Source organism: Tasmannia lanceolata, unplaced genomic scaffold (assembly GCF_043159265.1).
Source record: "Tasmannia lanceolata isolate RefF3 unplaced genomic scaffold, GAP_Taslan_0.1 ptg000006l, whole genome shotgun sequence".
NCBI lineage: Eukaryota > Viridiplantae > Streptophyta > Magnoliopsida > Canellales > Winteraceae > Tasmannia > Tasmannia lanceolata.
Window position 1 is genome coordinate 17,113,965 of NW_027518683.1, and position 23,104 is coordinate 17,137,068.

A 23,104-nucleotide genomic window follows, 5' to 3' on the forward strand; every position below is an offset into this window, starting at 1 on the left:
TTTTTTACCTTAAAGTGAAACACCTATGGCCCACGGATAATATACTGTCTTCCCTCTACTATTTTTTAAAGAATGGTAACCTTATTAAAACTGAGAAAGAACCAAAAGCAAAACTAGCTGTCCAAATACGGAAAAAAACGAGCTTAATCAATTGGGAAACAGTCGCAAATCATTAAATCAGATTTGTTAACACCTTCCCTAGCCAAGATATCTGCTTCCTTGTTAGTCGATACCGATGTTGGATTTGAGGTGCTATCACCAAGCAAAGATCAATTATCTCAAGGATGAATGGAGCTAGACGCCATGGCCCATTGGATTGCCTACTCTTCTCAAGATATAACATTGCTAGTGCAACCTTCAATCAAAAGCTTGGTGGAGAGAGACTCCTTGAAGATCTACAATCTTCCTTCTAGTAAGTTTGACTCCCTGATGGAGACCATTCTCACAATAATAAAGGAGCTCAATAGAATGATGAGGACCAATATTAGTGTTTGGCTGTTTTTTATGGGGTTTTAATCGAGTATTTTATAAGGTTTTTAAGTTATGAGGGCATAATAGGTATTTTCTTTAAGTTACGCTTAAGTCAGCTTAAATTAATTTGAATAAAAGAGGAGCTCATTCCACTCCCACGACACAATTCACGGCACTATTCGTGTTATTGTCTACTATACTGTTCACAGGATTCCGTAGAGAGCTTTAAGGATATATTTTCAAAAGAGGGGGATATTTTGCACGGTTACGGAATTCTGTAGAACCTGTAAGTTCTCTATAAATGTAGGTATGAAGGCCATCTTTTTTACATGACGATATGATCTATGATATGAATACAAACTCAACTAATTTCTAATGGAAAAATCTTTTTCTCTTCATGATCTTGATGTGATGCCTTCATTGCCCGTTGGTGTGAGGCATTTGATCTAGAGGTGTGATGCCCTGGGTTTATCCTTCTTCTTTCTCATCTTCTCAAGGTAATATCTTCACCATTCTCCTGTCTTTGTTTTTCAAAGATATGGTGTTGATTTTATTCAAGGGTTTTATAAAGAGTATCGAGGTGATTAAAGTGATCCCTCAGCAACTAGTGGAAGACCTTTCAAAAGAAAAGGTTTGTTGGGAGCGGGAGGGAGTCAATTATAGAAAGAGTAGTGACAGATATGGGGACTCTAGCTCCGACTATGTCAACTATGATGGTCTCGCTGCTTAATATTGGATCTCATTGGTGATCAGAGTGATCAAACTTCTGACACAAGTGATTTTCAAAGATATGGTGTTGATTTTATTCAAGGATTTTACAAAGAGTATCAGCGTGATTAAAGTGATCAAATCTAATATTGGATCTCATTGGTGATTAAAGTGAAAGAATCTAATATTGGACCTCATTGGCGGATTGATTAATTTCTATCATCAAAGGTTGTTAAATTCTTCGTAATCATTGATTTCAAATTTTAAAGTCCCCACTTCACATGGATACTTCTGGTTTACTATTATCACTAGGAGGATCATTTTGAAAGGGTCTGATCTGAGATTTGACAATTGAATTGAATCAATCTCCATTGTCGAATTTCTAGATTGAGTTGATCTTGATATCCAACATTCGGATCAGCTTGATTTTAACTACGATCGATTAGGATAACCATGTGAATTTAGAAAAGACAAAAACACCCCACCGAATTCTCTTAACATCCCCCCTCATGTTGGAGGACAGATATTGATCATGCCCAGCTTGATACACAGATTGAAAAAGACCTACACCAATGGCTTTAGTGAATACATCATCTAGTTGATCCCCTGATTTCACATGAGGCATTGCAATCTTGTTGTTCATAATCAACTCCCTGGTAAAATGACAGTTAACTTCGATGTGTTTCGTTCTCTCATGAAATACTGGATTGTTAGCAATATAAATGACTGCTTGATTATCACACATCATACTCATCCATTAGTGTTTTGTAAATCTGACTAAATATTTTGTAAAAGTTGAAATAAGTTATTCAGAACTAATTCATAAATTTAGCAAGACAACCGCTCATAAATCAAAACAAGCAAGAAAGAATTGGTAGTTACCTTCCAGATGTGCACCAAGCTCCTCCAAAACGATGGGATTAGCACGCACAACAGAGAGCGCTACTTCAAGTGCAGACTGCAGCAGTAGTCTTACCTCTCTTTGAACAAGATCCACCAGATGCCCCTATCATATCCCATATCAGATCAATCTTTACCCAAAACAACTTAAATGGACTTGGAAGCAATTACAGAAATAAGTAATGAAAGAACCTGATCTCTTCCCCATGGAACGGCACCTCCGGACTCATCAAGCCCACCGCCAGACAATGTTGCCAACGATATCGGGCCCACTGTGTGATTTAGACCATATTCAGCTACAGCTCTATATGCCATGTCTGTTGCCCTTTTTATATCATCAAGTGCACCTGTAGATATACGGCCTGAATAAACAACTTCTTCCGCTGCACGCCCTCCAAGAAGAGTAACTAGACGGCCACGCAGTTCATCAATGAAGAGCAAATATCGATCCTCAGTGGTGGGAGGAGTATATGTAAAACCCAACGCCCCTCCTGTCCTGGGCAATATGCTCAATTTCTGATGATAAGCATGCAGAAAGATTAAAACTCAGTTTTGAGATCAAGTTCCAACAATTTATTAAATTTTGAAAACTATTAAAGAATAATAAGGATTCTCCAAGCACAGAGGCTCTATCACTTACCTCAACACGTGGTTGTCCAGGAACCAGCTTTGCAACAGCGGTCCCCACAACTGCATGACCAGCTTCATGTCGTGCAACAACAGCCTTCTCGTTCCCTCGCAACCTTGCATGTTTCTTTTCTATACCCTAAAAGATACAATTCTCTTGGGATTATTTCTAGAAGAATTACGTAGCTAGCGGGTATAGAGACAATTCAAATGTAAAAATCACTGACTGCCAAGTTAAATAAACTTTAGCATGCATGAGAGATCAGACCTAAAGGCATTACAAAAATTCCAACAGATTCCTCACTTTCCAAATGTACCAGTCTTCTGATAATCATGTTCCAAATCTAAACCTGACTCCTTAGGTCAAAGAAAGAACATACTGGGGTCATAAAATTTTGCCTGATTATTTCTAGAAGAATTACGTAGCTAGCGGGTATAGAGACAATTCAAATGTAAAAATCACTGACTGCCAAGTTAAATAAACTTTAGCATGCATGAGAGATCAGACCTAAAGGCATTACAAAAATTCCAACAGATTCCTCACTTTCCAAATGTACCAGTCTTCTGATAATCATGTTCCAAATCTAAACCTGACTCCTTAGGTCAAAGAAAGAACATACTGGGGTCATAAAATTTTGCCTGATTACTTAGACCAGTTCATACTGAGTGATAGGGTCTCTTTAGATGCCGCCAGAATTTGTCCTTATTTGCGTATAAGACCATTTTAGTTTAATCTTTTCTGCAAATAGCACATTTGGATGCCCATAGTTCTATCACTTCTAAAACTATATAACCATTATTTGTAACAAAAAAATATCTTATTTAACTTCAAAACAATTTGTATATAAGATTAGATGCAAATAATTTTCAGAGGTATCCAAGGAGGCTGTTAATCTGTGACCGGAAATGCAAATAGGCAAGACCATAGTTATCAGGGTGGGAAACGAATTCGGGAAACGAAACGGGAGAGGGAAACGGGAAACGCATGAAAAAAATATAGGGGAAACGGGAAACGAGAAACGAGAGAAAATCGTACGAGAAACGTCTTAGGAAATTATGTGTTTTTTCCAAAATGAATTTCGTAAGTTCTACACATGTTTCCTACACGTTTCATATGTGTTTTCTACGAGTCTTGCATACGTTTATCACGCGTTTACACATTATTTACATAAGTTTTCCATATGTTTTCCATGTGTTTCAGAAAAATTTCTCCAATTTTGTATCATATTTTGGAAACGTTTCCGAAACGTGTTTCCCTCGTTTTTAGGGGAAACGAGTTTCCCACCCGCGAGAAACGCGTTTTAGGGGAAATGGGTTTCCCACCCACCCAAGGAGTTTCCCGCAGCTATGATCAAGACCAACATTCATCCTTAGAAATCTACAAAATACACTGCAGCATGCACTTGCTGATCTATTTTGGATACTCAGGATTAACAGGCTCAGAAGAAATTCAGCGAGTGGTAACTTTAAATGCAACACATTGATCAAGACAAATTTTACTCATATATTCATAAGGACTTCTCAAAGTTAACAAGATAGCTAGCTAAATGTACATTTTATCGAAAGGAAAATATCCAAGTCTGCATAAATATACTTTTGGTTACATTTTTATATTGTATACAGAGTTTTATTTTTCCATGTAAAACGTACATTAAAAGAGTGTCACAGATGATAGTTACTCGGAAGACCATGATTTGTTGCTTTTAAATTGCAAATGGGCATGCATGGTTTAGTAGGCATATATCAGAGGGTATATATTTATCATATCTTCTCTTTATCACCATCCTTTATGTTGTTTTCTTGATGTTGCAGTTCAACAAATGTGCACCAAAAGCTTATACGTTATGCTCTCAAACCCCTTAGTCTTTAATTCTAACTCTTTTTTTTACGATGCATCTCTGTTAAACTTTGAATTGAATCATAACACGCCCAATTTGAAGCCGGAGTGGACTTAGTTACACAAGTGCATGAATTGCACAAAGAACAAAGTCTCAAAAATATAATAGGGAAATGATGGTGCAGAAACTCGACCAATTCGCATCTGAGTCAGCCAATTTGCAGAAGAATTAATTGAGTGCTTGTTGGTTAGATGTGGGCAGGCAGAGTTAAGCCAAAAAGAAATTGTAGCCTATTCGGCAAGGTTTTATTCAGTACCATGATCTGTTTTTAGAAGCATGGCTCCAAGTTCTGGAGCAGTATGGTGCACGGTTTGAGAAGGCATTTGAAGCATATAGCTTGAGGCCATGCATGCTTAGAACACCTTGAGGCTTAAGTGCTGAAGGAATATTCAAGTAAAGCATGCGCTCATGATGCGTCTCAAGTCTCAACAGTTATGACTTTCAAAAACCATATTTTATTCTTTTATTCTTTTCCCCTTACTTAGTTACGCAAAACGGTGTTGAATAAATGGCGATAAAGGAACGGTTGAGATCCTACACCAATTTAGTATTTTTCACATTTTCCCCATTCTATGGCTCATATTTTGTATATCAAGATGAATCCAATGAATTATGTCCATGATCTGATAGGTGACAAATATCTAGAAATCTAGATTGTTATCCTACACCAATTTAGTATTTTTCGCATTTTCCCCATTCTATGGCTCATATTTTGTATATCGAGATGAATCCAATGAATTACGTCAATGATCTTATAGGTGACAAACATCTAGAATCCTAGATTCTTCAACATGGAAAAAAAACATGTCTTTTTATCATTCAAAAACACTTGGGAAAAAAAAGAACTTATTAAAGCAGAATGAACCAACTTGAAATGTTTTTCTTCGAGATAATAATGTAACAAAAAGTTACAAATTGAAATTATTAATTTTCTGTCCTGATATGTTGCATGTAGTGAATCTGAAAGTGGTTCTCCGATGCTACAAGGTTATAACGGGTCAAAGGTCTAACTTCCATCAGTCCAAGGTTTATGGTATAAACTTGGATTCAGAAACAACCCACAGCTTGGCAAGGATTCTTGGGTGCTCTATAGAAATTTTGCCTTCCACCTATTTGGGTTTGCCTTTGAGAGTGGACAGACCTACGAAAGAAAGTTGGGAGCCGATCATTGCAAGGGTTGAAAGAAAACTTGACACATGGAAAAGGAACCTTGTCTCTAGAGGTGGCCGAATTACTTTGATTAAGGCGGCACTAGCTAATATTCCTATCTACCAGCTTTCGATGGTGAAATGTCCTGTGAGAATAGCTCTCAGGTTGGAAAAAATTCAAAGGAGATTTCTATGGGTTGGGGGGGGGGGGGGGATCAGATGAAAAGGAATACCACTGGTGAAGTGGAAGCAGGTGTGTATGCCCATCAAAGCAGGATGTCTTGGTATTCGTAGAATAAAGGAGACAAACCAAGCTCTTCTGGGCAAATGGCTCTGGCGATTTGGGGAGGAGGGTTCTCAGTTGTGGGCCAAAGTGATTGACAGCAAGTACGGTTCTGATGTAGGGAAATGGGTCCCAGAAGATAATTTCAGTAAGAAAGGAACCACATTGCGGCGTGATGTGTTGCAACTCAAGCCAAAGTTCGTTGAAGGGGTCAGGTTTAGGGTATATGCAAGAGATAGGATAAGATTTTGGTGTGAGGATCGTCCTCTGATGGCTTTGTTTCCTTATTTATATGTGGCAGCAACAGATAGAAATGCATTGGTCAAGGATTGTTTCACTCGTAGTAACAACAGAATAATCTGGTCTCCTATGTTTAGGAGAAATTTTTTTGAAAGAGAGCTTCAATCCATGGACAGGTTGTTGGAAAGTTTGGAAAAGTGCTACATTAAATCATCAGGGAAGGATAAAAGAATTTGGATCTGGAACTCGGGGGGAGAATTCTCGGTGAAATCCTGCTATCATCACTTAGTGCCATGTCCTGTGTCCTCCAAAGAGGCCAAAGTATGGACCAACCAAGTGCATTTAAGAGTTTGTGCCTTTGCGTGGGCGGACATCTTGAAAAGGATACAAACAGTTGATTTCTTGAGGAAAAGGAAAATGATAATCATAGATCATTGCTCCCTATGTTTAGAGGCGGGGGAATCAGTGGATCACTTGCTAGTGCAGTGCAAGGTGGCAAGAGAGTTGTGGTGTAGACTATTGTCAAGGTTCGGAGTTGCATGGGTTCTACCAGGTAAACTAACTCAGTTGTTTGATAATTGGCAAATGTCTCCTTGGAAGGGAAAAGGGAAAATATTGTGGGATGTATCATTCCTTGCAATGATTTGGATTCTCTGGAAAGAAAGAAATGCTAGGGTGTTTAAAGGAGTCTCAAAAAGAACTCTCTTCCTATTTAACAAAATCATAGCACTCACAATATCTTGGGTTAGAGCCATTCCAAGTTTTGCATTTGTGTCTGCTTATGATTTGTGGCATGGATGGAGAGTGATATGCGAGGATGTAAGGAATGAACCTAGAATAACCCAATCTTGAGAGCCACCCGATCAAGGGCTCTTAAAACTCAACTTCGATGGTTCTAGTATGGGAAATCCGGGCCCATCTGGAATTGGGGGAGTTTTAAGAGATGACCAAGGAAATGTCGTATAGGCCTTCTCTGGTCCGATTGGGGTAGCGGATGCCAATGAGGCGGAAGTAAGGGCCATTCACCATGGTATAAAGTGTCTTATGAATGTAGACATGGAAAAGGTGGAAATTGAAGGAGACTCAATGAATGTGATAAAATGGCTCAATGGCAATCACTCAATACCATGGAGGTTGGCGGCACTTTTTGATGAAATTCAAGACCGAGTTGGAGAAGCAACTATAATAGCCTATCACGTAAAGAGGTCCGCAAACGGCGTAGCGGATAAACTAGCCTGAGATAGGATTCTCCGGGCAAGCGTGGAGCAATTTGATTTTTTACCGCCGTGATAGTTTTTGTGTACTTTGTATTATTTTTGCTCTGTATACATTGTTATGACCTTCTCGGTCTCTTCCTTTTTATATTAATGATATTCACCATTCAAAAAAAAAAATTGTAATTGTGAGATGGATGATTGAGAACCTTATTTTCTGATATGATGGATGTTGTTGTGCTCGGTGTTTACTAATTAGATTAAAATTATGGAACTAGCTAAGTGGTAAATATTATGTTGAATCGGTTCATTGGTAGTTTTGTTAATTATTTTTATTTTTTTTTGCCTTATTTAGCTAATTCCTTTTTAAATTATAAAAAAGGAAGCTCATGCATCCACCTTTGAATCAGTGGTACGGTGCGAACCAAATCTCTTTCTACAAGAGAATAACATTGTTTCAAAAGAACGTAAAAGATAGGCTAGCATAAATGAGCAAAAGATCCACATTGATCATGGTGTCAAGAAAAAACAGCGACCGCAATAAACATGATAAATGATTGACATAAAGATGTAGAAAACATCAGTGACAACTGAAAACAGTATGGAATAAAATGCAATGCTAGTAACCATGAGAAACTAAAGGTATTATCAAATAAATAATGAAAGGAGAGGATCAGAGACTTACAGCTATTGAACGTTCTACTGCATGGATGAAATCAATTTTGTCTACTACAATTTTGTTCACTCGGCCAGCCAATAGAGCAGCTTCATTTACCAAATTCGCTAGGTCTGCCCTGTGCAAGGTCCAACATCTACAAGTCAATCCCATGGAAAAGAAGTTCATTGCTAAATGACAAAGGGAAACAGAAAAGGATCATACCCAGTGAAACCAGTAGTCATGGATGCAATTTCACTAAGATCCACATCTTCCCCCAAAGGAAGTTCCTTCTTAGTGGCATGAACTTTTAAAATGGCTTCTCTACCAAGCCTGTCAGGAGTTTCCACCTATAAAACAAGAACTGAAATAAGTTATTTTCGAAGCTTCTTTTTTTTTTTTTGAAATAGTTATTTTTGAAGCATTATTGAACTGGAAGAAGCACTGTGGCATCTAATCAGCTAATATTACATGTGAAAGCAGAAACACAAACCATCACTACACGATCAAATCTCCCAGGTCGACGAAGAGCAGGATCCAAGACATCAGAGCGATTAGTTGCTCCAAGGACAATCACGGCAGAGTTGCTGTCAAACCCATCCATCTCCTGAAGGACAATTCCAAATGCATTAACTATGCAAAATAAAATGCTGAACAATGGTATGCTACTGAGGTATTAAGTAACCAGTAATCAAAACCATGGTTTTAAATTTCGGTTTCGGCCAAAATTCGGAAAAGAAAAAAAACACGAATCACTTTTTTTAATTCGAAATTTTGGGTTTTGTGGATTCCGGTCTCGGTCCCAACCAAAATCCAAAATTTCTGTATTTCGGCAGAAATTTAAAACCATGATCAAAACTACTGCTTTCAGAAGCATCTTACAGTAAGCAACTGGTTCAATGTCTGCTCTCGCTCATCATTGCTGACAATACGAAATCGACCATCACGGCTCTTTGCTACTGCATCTATCTGCAGAGAGAAAATTGAAAAGTAAAAAATATGACTAAATATGCATCAAAAGCTTCATAAACGATCACAAAATTCAACAGGAAGGCAAGCACGGGATTTCCACCTCATCAATGAAAATTATTGATGGTGCCTCCTTCTTTGCTCTTGCAAAGAGATCTCGCACGCGAGAAGCTCCCATGCCAACATATAGTTCTACAAATTCACTTGCAGAACAACTTATAAACGGAACTTCAGCTTCCCCAGCAACAGCTTTTGCCAAAAGAGTCTTCCCTGTCCCAGGAAGACCCACCTGTAATGTCAATAAATAATTATATTAAAATTCTATCCCATAATTACACAGAAGCATGAGATGAGTTTTCAGCTCTTGTTGCTTATAAGGCTCACCAGGAGGACCCCACGAGGAGGGCGAGCACCGAGCCGTGTATACCTGTCTGGGTTCCTTAGAAATTCCTGCGAATAAATATCAGCACATAAGAACCTCTTCCAATATGTACAAGCCATCTGATCATGCCTTTAAATTTAGCTGATAAATAACTGAAAGAAAAGAGCACCAGTTAAAGCTATGAATGATATCTAGCATACCACAATTTCTTCTAGTTCCTCCTTAGCCTCATCAACTCCTGCAACATCAGAAAAAGTGACCATTTCCCCGTGTTCGGATACTTTTGCACCACCAGAACCCCCAGACTTACGGCTCCTCAACTGACCAGCTCTATGCTGGAAAAATATAAGCTCCCTCAGAAGAAATCACAACTTGCACGAACATAGGAATTGGTATGGGGAATTTGGCACCCATAATTACACACATTTTCCACCATGTCAGTTTATCTTATTTGAATTGTTTTTACTTCTTTATATATAGGATAAACTGAAAGGGTCTCATGCCTAATCTAATCTTAAGCGCCTATACCAGCTCCTATATCTACCTATCTATCACACACCTAAACATACAAACGCATACATATATATATATATATATAGAGAGAGAGAGAGAACGGTTCCTACACATATGTGTAGATAAGTTATCTACACACTAGCTTAAAATACAGTGGGGGCCACATTATTTGGGTGATCCAAACCATTCATTTTTAAGGCCCTCACATAGATAGGGTGTCCACAAAAAATCAGATCCATAGGATCATCCTAACCATTCGAACTGTGGAGACAAAAAATGGACTAATTTGTGAAGGTTTAAAGACATCCATTTTACCTCCACAAATCGTAGGGTTGGGATGATCCTATGGATCTGATTTTTTGTAGACACCCTATCTATGTGAGGGCCTTTAAAATGGATGGCTTGGATCACCCAAACAATGTGGGCACCCACTGTATTTTAAGCTAGTGTGTAGAGAACTCTCTACACATGTGTAGGAACCGTTTTCTCATATATATATATATATATATATATATATATATATATATATATGTGTGTGTGTGTGTGTGTGTGTGTGTGTGTGTGTGTGTGATAGATAGATAACAGAAAATATTAAAAAAAAATAACAGAAAATAGTAAAACAGCAGACTCATGCGCGCACCTGAGAAAAGCTGACTGGAAAACGGTGGAGGAGGCCTGCAAGTAAAGCAACATAGAAAAGGGCAATCTGCAAAGGAAAGGCCAAACTTAGAGATCCATGAACTTATATACTAACACAGGCTGCTAAATAATGCCAAACTATAAGGATGCAACTTAATATCAAAAGGATGAAACTTAATATCAAATGGATCATTAACGCTGTAAGGATGAAACTTAAATAATACCAAAAACATGCTAAAGAAACTTAATATCCCAATTGAACCAGAACAGAATATCAATACTATATGATGACTGCAAACCACCATTGCGTAGTGAAGTTAGAGCTTTTTTGGTAAGGAAAAAGGAAGGAACTCATTTGCACTATAGAAAAACCAAACCAACCTGTCGTACATAAGGATTGCATTATTTCTTGGTTATGTAGTTAGAGTCATTGTTTAAAAACTAGTACTTGGAAAAGAATTTGTGTAAAACGAAGTTGACTCAAGCAAGCCAACAATTGACTCCACGAGTTTTTTATTGACTTGGTCAAGTCAAAGGAGTTCTTAATTGACTTGATAATGCCACAACGAAGGTGAGTCAATGATTGAATTGTACTGTTTAAACAGATGTAAAAGAGTTATACACATAAAATTAGAATATACCAATCACATATGTTGGCTGGGTACATAGTATAGCATAAAAAGGTTGTCGAACAGAAAAGGTTGGAGAATTCATTCAATTCATGCATAGAATCCTACAAGACATGCACTTTAGGGGAGACAGAAAACATGAGAACTCGCCAACGTAGAGTGCATCCATGAGCTTTCCAGACAAAATATTGATCATTCATACCCTATAGAATAAAATAAGAAGATTCAACAATGCATACTTTTGAAAAATAGTTGAATATTGTGCAAGAATATATTTGCTGCACAAAAGATGTGCACATAGAGAGAATAAGTATGACTTTTGTCTAGGCCAGCATACTTGTAGACCTCAATTCTAATTTAGAAATGCAGTTACCATGTTTCAGATGCAAGAACTAGATGGGAATAGCCCTACGATAAAACATAACGGTACTGCACTTCTTATGCAAAGAACTCATCCTATGGAGATATTAACTGGACCTAAACTGTCTCAAATCCAGTAAGAACACTTCAATGCAATGAACGCGAATCTAATCTAGTTAGACAATTTGAGTGAGAATTCTAGTGACGGCATTAGACAGATATGTAAAATACAAAAATTCCACTAAATCACGGCAATTTTTTATGGATAAATAACTCATAGGCATTTTCACAGTGGGGAGATTATTGATGGTGCTACTAGGATCATATATTCATAAGAACCAAACAGATGATATTTTTCTATTTCTTATAGTAACATGGAGCATTGAGTTAAAAAAGAAACTTTAAAAATAAAACTATTGGTCACATATTAAAATTGCTCTTTTTGCATGTTCAAGTGAACAACAGTTTTCAATTGAATAGGTTTTTTAAATAAAATCAATTTTCAAGCAGAAATAAACAGAAAAAAAAATAGAAGTTCAGCAGAGCGAAGATTATTGATGTAGAACTAGAATGCTCATATACAATGAGAATTAAACATCTGATATTTCTATCTTTGTTCTTGCAACATCAGAGAATATTTGAGTTAACTTGAAAGAAAACATAAAGCTAATGATCATTTGCTCAATTTGCTCTTTCTGTGTCCTAAAGGAATAACCAGACTCCAATTAGCTGTGTTTTGCATTAAAAGGCAATCTTCAGCACAACTGTAAACAACAGCAACAACAAAGAGCATTGCTCGCTCCTTCTAGATCCCAAACTAGAGTCATGGGGTCAGAGAATATTTGAGTTAACTTGAAAGTAAACATAAAGCTAATGATCATTTGCTCAATTTGCTCTTTCTGTGTTCTAAGGAATAACCAGACTCCAATTAGCTGTGTTTTGCCATAAAAGGCACTCTTCAGCACAACTGTAAACAACAGCAACAACAAAGAGCATTGCTCGCTCCTTCTAGATCCCAAACTAGAGTCATGGGGCCACATTCCGTTTTGGTTCGAACGGGCATGGTTGGAGGAACCAAAGATGGAGGAGACTTTAGGAAGATTGTGTCGGGTCTTGCGGGTGTAGTAATTGGCCATAAACTCCGACACATAAAGAAAAAAGTGAAGGATTGGAACCAGGATAGACAAAAACCAGGGGCGGACAAAGAGGGAAGGTTGATGTTAAGAATAAAGGAAACTGCAAAGAAAGATGAAACGGGTGAAGCGGGCATGGGGGAGGTTGAGGAGATGGGAACTCTAAAAGAGGAACACAAAAGGATAACCCTTCGGTACGAAATTGCATGGAGACAGAGGTCTAGAGTAAGATGGCTCGAGGAATGGTATAAATAAAAACATAGCGTATTTCCATGGGATTGCAAGTGCAAGGAGAAGAGAGAACCGAATTACTGCCCTGTAAGTAAATGGAGGCATTGTGGAGGAGAAGAATGTGGTTGTGAATGAGATAGTATCATTCTTCAGCAACTTGTACACTGCAGAATGGATGACCAGACCAAAGCCATAGGATGTGCCGTTTAGCATGCTGGAAAGGAATGAGGGAAGCTCTTGATAGACCATTCAAGGAGGAGGAAATAGCCTTGGCCCTGTTTGCAGTGGGGAGGGATAGGGCCTCGGGTCCAGATGGTTTCTGCCTAGTAATTGTTTCAAGCTTGCTGGGAGGATGTAAAACCAGATATCCTAAAGTTCTTCAGGGAATTTTTTGACGGTTTGGTGTTGGATAAGGGAACAGGTGCCACATTCGTTGCCCTGATTCCTACGGTCAAAGGTGAAACTAGTATCGAGGAGGACCAGCCAATAAGCTTGGTTGGGTGCCTGTATAAAATTGCTAGCTAAGGTACTGATGGAATGGCTAAAGAAAGTATTTCTAAGCATAATATCCACTAATCAGTCGGCCTTTGTAGGAGGACGTCAAATTCTAGATTGTGCATTGATTGCCAGCGAGGTGGTGGATTTCTACTTGAAAAAAGAAAGAAGAGGAATAGTATATAAGCTAGATATGGAGAAGGCATATGACCAGGTGGAATGGAATTGCTTGGAGTATTTATTACAGAGGATGGGATTTGGAGATAGGTGGCGAGGTTGGATACAAATATATGTTCCATCGACCAATTTCTCAGTTTTGATCAAAGGCTCCCCAAAAGAGTTCATTAAGGCTACAAGGGGCCTAAGGCAAGGCAGCCCCTTTCTCCCTTTTCTATTCGTGATAGTGGCAGAAACATTGAGCAGGCTAATTGATAAAGGAAAGAAAGTAGGGTTGATTGAAATATTCAAGTTGGCTACTGGAGGGGTCTCATCTTCAGTTTGCTGATGACAAATTGATATTTAGTTCATATGACGAGGAAAAAGTACTGAATCTTAAAATGATCCTGAGATGCTATGAGGTAGCCACGGGTGAAAGATCATATTTCCATAAGCCTCACATCCTGGGTTTCTATTTGTCTTCATAGGATCTGGAAAGACTGGTGTGATTATTAGGCTGTACGGTTGACCAATTTCCAACATCCTACTTAGGTCTCCCTTTGGGGAGGGAGTAGGCCAGCACAACAACAGTGGAATCAGATCATAGAACGGTGAAAAGAAGGTTAGATACTTGAAAATGGTACATGGTCTCTTTGGGAGGAAGAATAATCATGATCAAGTCTGTTCTTGCAAATATGCCAATCTACCAGCTATCGGTGTTCAAATGCCTGATGGGTGTGGTGAATCGCATAGAAAAAATCCAAAGAAGACTCCTGTGGGGAGGATCAGATGATAAGAAGGTGCACCTAGTCTATTGGACGAGGTGTGCAAGCCAATTAAGTCAGGTGGACTGGGGATCAGAAGATTCAAAGCGGTTAACCAGGCACCCCTAGGGAAGTGGTTTTGGGGATTTGGTGAGGAAGGCGATCAGTTGTGGGTGAAGATTTTAGAAGGAAAATATGGAGCCCTCCCAAGGAAGTTAAGTGGAGCTCAGATGATACATTCAAGCATGGAGGAGTTACAGTTTGGAGAGACATTCTAAAGCAAAAGACCAAATTTGAAGAAGGCATAAGATTCAAAGTCTACTCAGGGGCAGGATAAAGTTTTGGAATGATAAGTGATGTGGTGAGGCACCTCTGAAAGAAGTCTTCCTAGATTTATTTGCAGTGGAAGTGGAGAAGAACGCTTGGATAAAGGACTGCATGTAGAGAGAGGAGGAAGGGGGTATCTTGGAATATGGCATTCATAAGAAACCTCTTTGATTGGGAGCTAGAGAGGAGAGGGTGGCGAGTATCTTAGAAAGGATGGTGAACTGCTACATAAAAAAGTAAGGAGCCGACAAAAGGGTTTGGATCTTGCGCTCTTCTCGATCCTTCACCGTCAAGTCGTTCTACAATCTAATTGCATCCCATTCTGAAATGTCGCCAATGGCTAAACTATGGAGCCGCCCCCCACCCCCAAACCAAAGAGTTTGCACCTTTGCGTGGACTACAGTTTTGGACAGAATCCTCACAGTGGATCATCTTTGGAATCAGCACTTTTGCATAATTGAACATTGTGCGCTATGCGTGGAAGGAAGAGAAACAGTAGAGCATATGTTAATTTAATATAGAACGACAAGGTATGTGTGGAGCATAACTTTAAAATATTTGGTATAGATTGAGAGGTTCCGATCAAGCTTTCTGAGCTCTTGGAAGGTTTGTCGTGTAACCCATGGCGGAGGCGAGGCAAAATATTATGGAATGTTTCATTGCTTATCACTATTTGGGTATCATGGAAATAAAGGAACGCCAAGGTGTTTAGGAGCCAAGTTAAGACTCTACAGTACCTTTTCATGAAGGTGATAGCGCTGACCATTGCATGCGTAAGGCCCTCCCTAGCTTCATATTCATCTCAGCAAACGACTTATGGAGGGGGTGGAAGGATGTTTGCTCCATTGAGGAGCAAAGGCTCAGTCTTGGGACCCACCCATGGAGGGATACTTTAAGCTAAAACTTGATGGGTCAAGCTTGGGTAACCCGGGGCCAGCAGGAGTGGGTGGTCTCTTACATGATCATGGTGGCAACACATGTTGGGCGTTCTCAAGCCCCATTGGGATTGTAGACTCTAATGATGAGGAAGAGTTGTTCATCAAGGAATTAAGTTGATTGATCATAGCACCCGGGATAAGGTTATAGTAAAAGGCTAGGAAGCACGGGTACTCTCCAGGGCCTCCCGTACTCGTACCCAACACGTATGGGGTGCGGGTATGTTCGGGTACACCCTGGGTACGTCCCGGGTACGCACCCCCATAATTAAAAAAAGAAAAAGCATTTTTCTTGTACTGGGTGCGTGTCGGGTGCTGTGGGTCCAGCCCATGTAGGCCCCACACTCACCCACCGAATCCTTTTGGAATATGAAAGTATACTTTCCTAGTTGAAAAAGGAAAGAGAGAGAAACGGTGGGTTATTGTTTGTGTGTGTGTGTGATGTTTTGTGAAAACGTCGATAAAGAATAAAAGGGAGAATAGAAAGAAAAAAAAAGAAACAAAGAGAGAGAGAGAGAGAGAGAGAGAGAGAGAGAGAGAAGAAGAAGAAGAAGAAGAAAACTAAGGTTTTCTTGGTGGCTCTTTTTTAGAGGGTTTTGTGTGGGATCAAAACCAAGGTTTTGGAGCATTCTTCTTGGAGATTTTCACCGCGCCGTTGAATCCTCTCGTTGCATGGAGACTTCGTTAGGATTTGGATTTCTTCGACTTGAAGATCGAAGTGCGTAATTTTTTGTGAGAAAGTGGGTTTTGTTATTCGCAACGAGGTAACCCTTTTGACTCTCTTATTTCTTGTATTGGCTCAAGTTTCGGGTGAAAACTTGAGAGAAATAGACGTTGTATTACTTATTTGATTAGTGGATATTTCGTCGGATTCGCCCCGTGGTTTTTCCCTCTTCGTTGGAGGGTTTTCCACGTAAATCTTTGTGTTCTCTTGTGTGATTGCTCACTTGATTGTTTGGTTTATTTTATCCACATATTTATTTGCTTCGTAATTAAAGTGGGTTTTATTCGGAGAAAAACCCAACAAGTGGTATCAAAGCCGTAGTTGTTTGGAAGCAAAGTTGTTTGTGTGGATTGAGATGGAGAGTTCTTCAGGAACCATGATCAAGTTGACTGGATCAAATTGGATGATTTGGAAACCAAAGATGGAGGATATCCTTTATTGTAAGGATTTGTATGAACCCATTGAAGGTGATAAGGTCAAGCCGACTGGCATGTCCGATAAAGATTGGCAAAAATTGAATAGAAAGGCTATTGGACATATTAGGCAATGGTTGGATGACAGTGTGTTCTATCATGTGTCTAATGAAACATCTGCACGTTCGCTTTGGACAAAGTTGGAGGGTCTTTATAAGAGAAAGACTGCTGGGAACAAAGCTTTCTTAATTAGAAAGCTCGTAAACTTGAAGTCCAATGAAGGTAATTCGATTGAACAAAGCTTTCTTAATTAGAAAGCTCGTAAACTTGAAGTCCAATGAAGGTAATTCGATTCTAGAGCATCTGAATGAAGTTAGTGAACCAGTTGTCTTCAATGAAGATGGTGCTAGATGATGAGTTGCAGGCATTGTTACTTTTGAACTCGTTACCTGACAGTTGGGAAACTTTAGTGGTTTCACTTAGTAACTCTGCTCCAGATGGTGTACTTACCATGAGCCAAGTTACTAGTAGCTTGCTCAATGAAGAGACTAGAAGGAAATCAATGGATACAGACCATGCACAGGTTCTTGTCACAGAGAACAGGGATAGAAGTAAGAGCAGAGGGTCACGAAATTATGACAAATCCAGAGAAATGTCGAATTTAAGAGAGAAGAAAAGATGCTTCCATTGTGGCCAGGAGGGTCACGTAAGGAAGAATTGTTGGGTTTACAAAAGAGAGCAAAAGGAAGGTAAAACTCAGAAAAAGGAAGATGATAAAGACACTACGGCTATCGTGACTAATAAAGATGTGATAACACTCTCTTTTGGAGAAGAAGAGTGTTTACATGTTGCAGATCAGGGTATAGAGTGGGTTGTTGATACCGGTTCTTCTTATCACGCTACTCCCAACATGGAATTTTTCACTTCATATAAAGCAGGAGACTTTGGTATGGTGAAGATAGGCAACACTAGTCTCTCAAAGATTGTTGGAATTGGTGATGTGTGCATAGAAACCAATGTTGGGTGCACCTTGACTTTGAGAGATGTACGACATGTTCCTGATTTGCGCCTTAATCTGATTTCTGGGATAGCCATGGATAGGCAAGCTTATGAAAGTTACTTTGGTAAGGGAACATGGAAGCTTACCAAAGGTTCACTCGTTGTTGCAAAGGGGAAGGTTTATTGCACATTATATAAGACTTATGTAAAAGTGTGCAAGGATGTGGTAAATGTTACGAAAGAGAGTTCTCCTAGCTTGTGGCATAAGATGCTTGAAGACCCTAAAGGTAAAAGTGTGATTGATGGTATTATTGATCTTACATCTATTTTTTCTCCATTCGAGCATGTTACACATGGGGGAGAAGTGCAAGAAGATGGTAGTGATCATGGATCAGATGCTGGTGGTCATGATACTGAGATAGATCATGAGCAGGGGGAGCAGTCCCCACAGACAGAGATAGTTGAATCTCAGGTTAGAAGACTTACTAGAGAACATCGACCATCAGCGAGATATCCTACCTCAGATTATACATTGGTTACTAGTGAGGGGGAGCCAAAGAGGTTGCAGGAGTGACAATCTCATAGAGGCAAAGAATACCGGGCAATTGTGAAATGATTTTTGAGAACCGCTGGATCCGTGATGTGATCGAGACGCAGTTAGTGCAGTTGAAGAAGATTGGTGCCGATGGGAATTCGTCTGATATGAACGAAAACCTTAAGCTATGCCGAGGCATAGCTCATATGGACTCCAAGTGAGAGTCAAGGTTGGTGTCCCTCTTCATGGGCCTGGAGGGGGAGATTGTTGTGGGTCCAGCCCATGTAGGCCCCACACTCACCCACCGAATCCTATTGGAATAGGAAAGTATACTTTCCTAGTTGAAAAAGGAAAGAGAGAGAAACGGTGGGTTATTGTGTGTGTGTGTGTGTGATGTTTTGTGAAAACGTCAATAAAGAATAAAAAGGAGAATAGAAAGACAAAAAAAAAACAAAGAGATAGAGAGAGAGAGAGAGGAAGAGAAGAAGAAGAAGAAAACTAGGGTTTTCTTGGTAGCTCTTCTTTAGAGGGTTTTGTGTGGGATCAAAACCAAGGTTTTGGAGCATTCTTCTTGGAGATTTTCACCGCGCCGTTGAATCCTCTCGTTGCACGGAGACTTCGTTAGGATTTGGATTTCTTCGACTTGAAGATCGAAGTACGTAATTTTTTGTGGGAAAGTGGGTTTTGTTGTTCGCAACGAGGTAACCCTTTTGACTCTCTTATTTCTTGTATTGGCTCAAGTTTTGGGTGAAAACTTGAGAGAAATAGACGTTGTATTACTTATTTGATTAGTGGATATTTCGTCGGATTTGCCCCGTGGTTTTTCCCTCTTCGTTGGAGGGTTTTCCACGTAAATCTTTGTATTCTCTTGTGTGATTGATCACTTGATTGTTTGGTTTATTTTATCCACATATTTATTTGCTTCGTAATTAAAGTGGGTTTTCTTCGGAGAAAAACCCAACATCAGGTGCGTTGGAGTGCGCACCCAAGCTTACCCAACATGTCCTGCTTCTCTAATCTGGTTTGTCCATTTACTTACGATTTACATGTAAATAACGGAATACTCCCCATTTGGATTTATTAAAAATAGTTTCAAGACCCAAATCTAAAAAGAAAAAAAGTCAACTCTCCTGTTCTAGTACAAAATTTGCAGAAAAAGGGTCGTGTTAAAATTTTAACTTTCTTAACTTCCAAACCGTGGGGTACTTTTCAAATTTTAAACATTCATCAAATCTATCATGTCCAAACATTATTAAATCCCAAAAGTCCGGTATAAAAAATCTCATAATTTGGCCTCTAAAAATTATTCATCTTGTCAGGCACTGGTCAACACACTGGTCAACACACTGGCGACGGACTTTTTTTCAAATGAATGATGTATTGATGCCTCATGTTATGAAATATGAAACTTAATCACTTATTAAATGAAGAGTAATATTAGAATTTTCCATTTTGGTGATGTTATTGTTATTTGATTGCTCTCCAATTATTATTTTTTATTTTTATAAATATATAATAAAATATTATTATATATTATTATATTCGGCGTACCCAAAAGTACCCGGTTTTTTTGAAAAATCGCGTACCCACATACCCGTGTCGTACCCGTGTCATACCCGCACCCCGTACCCGTGCTTCATAGGTAAATGGTTAAAAGGATCTCTTCCTCATCGCGGGCAGATCGCACAATGGATTGATGAGATTGTGGATAGGGTAGAGGGATCATCTATTACTTTCTGTCATGTTCAAAGATCCGCAAATAGTGATGCGGATAGGTTAGTGAGGAAAGAAGCCTCCACGGTGGCATTGGAGGTGTTCGAACCCCCTGATGTGGTTTGCCTTGTTCTTTTTCCTTTCTTTACCCTTCTTCAGTTGTAGTATAATCATATCGATCGCCGAGCTGATCCCCTGGTTTTTAATCTTTCTATTTCAATTATTTACCATTCCAAGAAGAATAAAAAAGACAGCAACAACAATAGAAACTTACCAACGCAGAGTTCAAAAATCCGCCCGAACGTTTATCTGGAGAACCAAACTCTACCTCATTCTCCAGCATCTTCTCATAAGGAGTCTTAATATCAATCGGACGAGTCGTCGTATATAAAATCCTCTTCGTCGGAGCTACAGTCCTAATCAAAGCCTCAGCTTCCTGCAATTTGCTCCCACCCCCACTCACCTCACTCTCCAAATTCCCCACCACGTCCAATTTTAACCTAAACATGATATGAACACCATCCACTTCCACCTTCTGTACCTGATTACTACTAATTCTACTCAAGAAATCACTATAAGGAACACTCACATACGTCGTAGAAACCCTAGGTTCCGATCCAGGAAGAGGAATTCCCGGCCTAAGTAACCTCATCGCAAACATAACAATCGCTAATTGTAAAAGCAAAGCTCCGATCTCTTGCGCCTGAATTAATGGCTGCCACTGCCATTTTCCCCCTTTCCACCACCCGCCTTTCCCGTGTTTTCCCCGGCGAGGCGCTGCCGGAGGCTGAGAAACCGGTGAGGGCTTACTCGCGCCTTTGTTATCTGTGGTTTTCCCTTCACTTTTCTCGCTCGAATCACTGTCCTGCTCACAAGAACTATTAGCTCTGATTCTCCCCTCTCTCCATCTCTGATTCTTCAAAAAACCACGCCAGAGATCGAAATCTGAATTTCTAGAAACCCTAGGTTGTGTATTTACGCTGATCGAACCAAACGAGTGAGAATTCCTAATAAAACGAGAGGATTTGAGAGGGATATATCTCGATCGATCGTGTAGAAAGGTCAGTCTTGTGAATTCCTTGAAATTAGAGTTGGAATTTGAGGAGAATTTGCGAGAGGGTAGGGATTGAGGCGATTCGATTGTTGACATTTTTGTATTTGAATAGAGGGGGTGAAAGAAGAGAAATGGAATAAAAGTTCAAACCCTAGGAGAGAGAGAAAGAGGAACGAATTCGAATTCTGTGGAGCGAGGAGAAAAGGATCTTATAGAAGGCTTTGGTTTTCAGAGGATAATAGAATCTGACGGTCAGAGTTTCCGGAGAAATACTAACGGAAAAGATCTGGACCCTTGGATCTGTGCTTCGCGGATGATATCATAAAACAATGGAAAATTGGCTGCTTTACGTGTTTCGCTCGAGTGCTCTCGTTATCCATTTAGGTGCCTCTCTCTAGAAAACACTTTGAAAACGGAATTCCGTGTTGAAAATAAAAACGGGCTGGATGTGACCGTTGATTTGATGTTTTCAATATGTAATGTATTGCTCTTGCGGGGATTTGAGCTCTTCTTTTGCATTTTAGTAGACGTGTCCCAAATGAATGGTGCCCGTTTTTTTTCCCAAAAAGGATTCCCGTTTTCCTAGCAGTATTTTTCCAAGAGAGGACAAGGAAGGCCACTGCCTGAAATCATCTTATATTCATGGAGAAATGCTAGTCTTGATGAAAGAAGAGTCCATGAGCCAGCCCACATTACATTAGTATCATCCATGCCGTTCATCCAGTGGGCCATTACCAACTCAAAATGATCCTGTTCAGAGAACTTTTGCTTCTTGAATTTGGATGATTTGGATCGTGAGGCTTTGTTTATATGGGCTGTTTGTTTGGTATTTTGATTACTGTTGTCAGTCCAAAACTGATTACTCGACTCAAATTTAGGCCCTCTTTGATTATGTCAACCGATTGTGAGTCCTAAAGCGATTTTGAGTCCAATAATTGGTTTGGGGAGTCCAAAAGTGATTACTGGACTCAAATTTAGGCCCTCTTTGATTATGTCAACCGATTGCGAGTCCAAAAGTAATTTTGAGTTCAATAATTGCTTTGGGCTCACAATCTGTTGTAATAATAATATAAAACAAACAGAGCCTAAGCGTAAATTTAAGTCTAATAGTTAGTTTTGGACTCACAGTTAGTTCGCAAAATCTAAAACAGACTGGGCATTTGGATTTTGAGAACTGATTGCGAGTCCAAAACTGTTTAATGGACCGATTTTGAGTCCAATAATAAGTTTTTGACTCGCAGTCATTCTCACTATCAAAACAAACAGGGCCTGAGTTTCATTTCTTCTAAAACCCTTCGCAGAAAGTAGCATCCCTCCAGCAAGAGAGGTCCCTTGATTGTTTTCTCTTGGTTTCAATTCTAGTCTACTTTTAGTAGTTTTCTTGAGAACAACATGCTTAGAACTAAGGGGTCCTCTGGATCTAGAGGAGAAAATGTGGGGGAAAATGACAATATCTAAGTAGTTTTGCAATATTTCTAGAAAAAAAGTAAGGGTATTTTGGCAACCATGAAAAAGAAATTCGTGGGATATGTGTTTACTCAAGGTCAAAGGGATGGTGAGATAGGGATTTTGAGTGGGTGATGACTGAGAAGAGCATGTGACAGGTTTAGAAAACAGAGAAAATAATTACATTTAGGGCACATTTGGCTACCGTGAATATTTTTTTTCATGATAAACCGGTGTCTCCAAGTGGTGAGAGACCAGTGGGGCGGATGAAAGAAGGAGAGAGGTTTGAGGGGCATGAGTGGGATGAGGCTGAAAAGTGGCTAAAAACAGGGAAAAAGTCGATAATATTTTATTGTGAGCTTTTTTTCCCTGATTTGTAGCCATTCTAACCATTTGGAGACACTAGTTTCCCGATTTTTGTTTCCTGATTTTTAAGCACTTCACCCACCCTACGCCTCTCTCGCCACTTGTAGACGCTAGTTTATCAAGAAAAAAAAAACATGATGGCCAAATGTGCCTTTAGTCCATGTCTGGCTGCCGTCG

General features: G+C 39.4%; 1 protein-coding gene across 2 annotated transcripts in view; it reads right to left on the reverse strand.

Moving 5' to 3' along the window:
* LOC143879938 (phosphomethylpyrimidine synthase, chloroplastic-like) overlaps nucleotides 1-21,323 on the reverse strand; it is a 41,757-nt gene extending 20,434 nt beyond the window's left edge. The window contains exons 1-12 of one of the 2 annotated variants that reach the window (XM_077382637.1): nucleotides 20,336-21,323; nucleotides 10,649-10,714; nucleotides 9,696-9,830; nucleotides 9,498-9,563; nucleotides 9,217-9,402; nucleotides 9,027-9,113; nucleotides 8,638-8,751; nucleotides 8,370-8,494; nucleotides 8,175-8,283; nucleotides 2,720-2,845; nucleotides 2,272-2,595; nucleotides 2,062-2,185 (exon numbers count right to left, since the gene is read on the reverse strand). In XM_077382637.1, coding sequence (XP_077238752.1) covers nucleotides 2,062-2,185; nucleotides 2,272-2,595; nucleotides 2,720-2,845; nucleotides 8,175-8,283; nucleotides 8,370-8,494; nucleotides 8,638-8,751; nucleotides 9,027-9,113; nucleotides 9,217-9,402; nucleotides 9,498-9,563; nucleotides 9,696-9,830; nucleotides 10,649-10,714; nucleotides 20,336-21,211 — 2,338 coding nt within the window. In that variant the 5' untranslated portion in view covers nucleotides 21,212-21,323. The remainder of the gene's footprint in view (nucleotides 1-2,061; nucleotides 2,186-2,271; nucleotides 2,596-2,719; nucleotides 2,846-8,174; nucleotides 8,284-8,369; nucleotides 8,495-8,637; nucleotides 8,752-9,026; nucleotides 9,114-9,216; nucleotides 9,403-9,497; nucleotides 9,564-9,695; nucleotides 9,831-10,648; nucleotides 10,715-20,335) is intronic. The other variant, XM_077382639.1, reaches the window with a different exon arrangement.
* Between the last annotated feature and the right edge of the window lie 1,781 nt (nucleotides 21,324-23,104).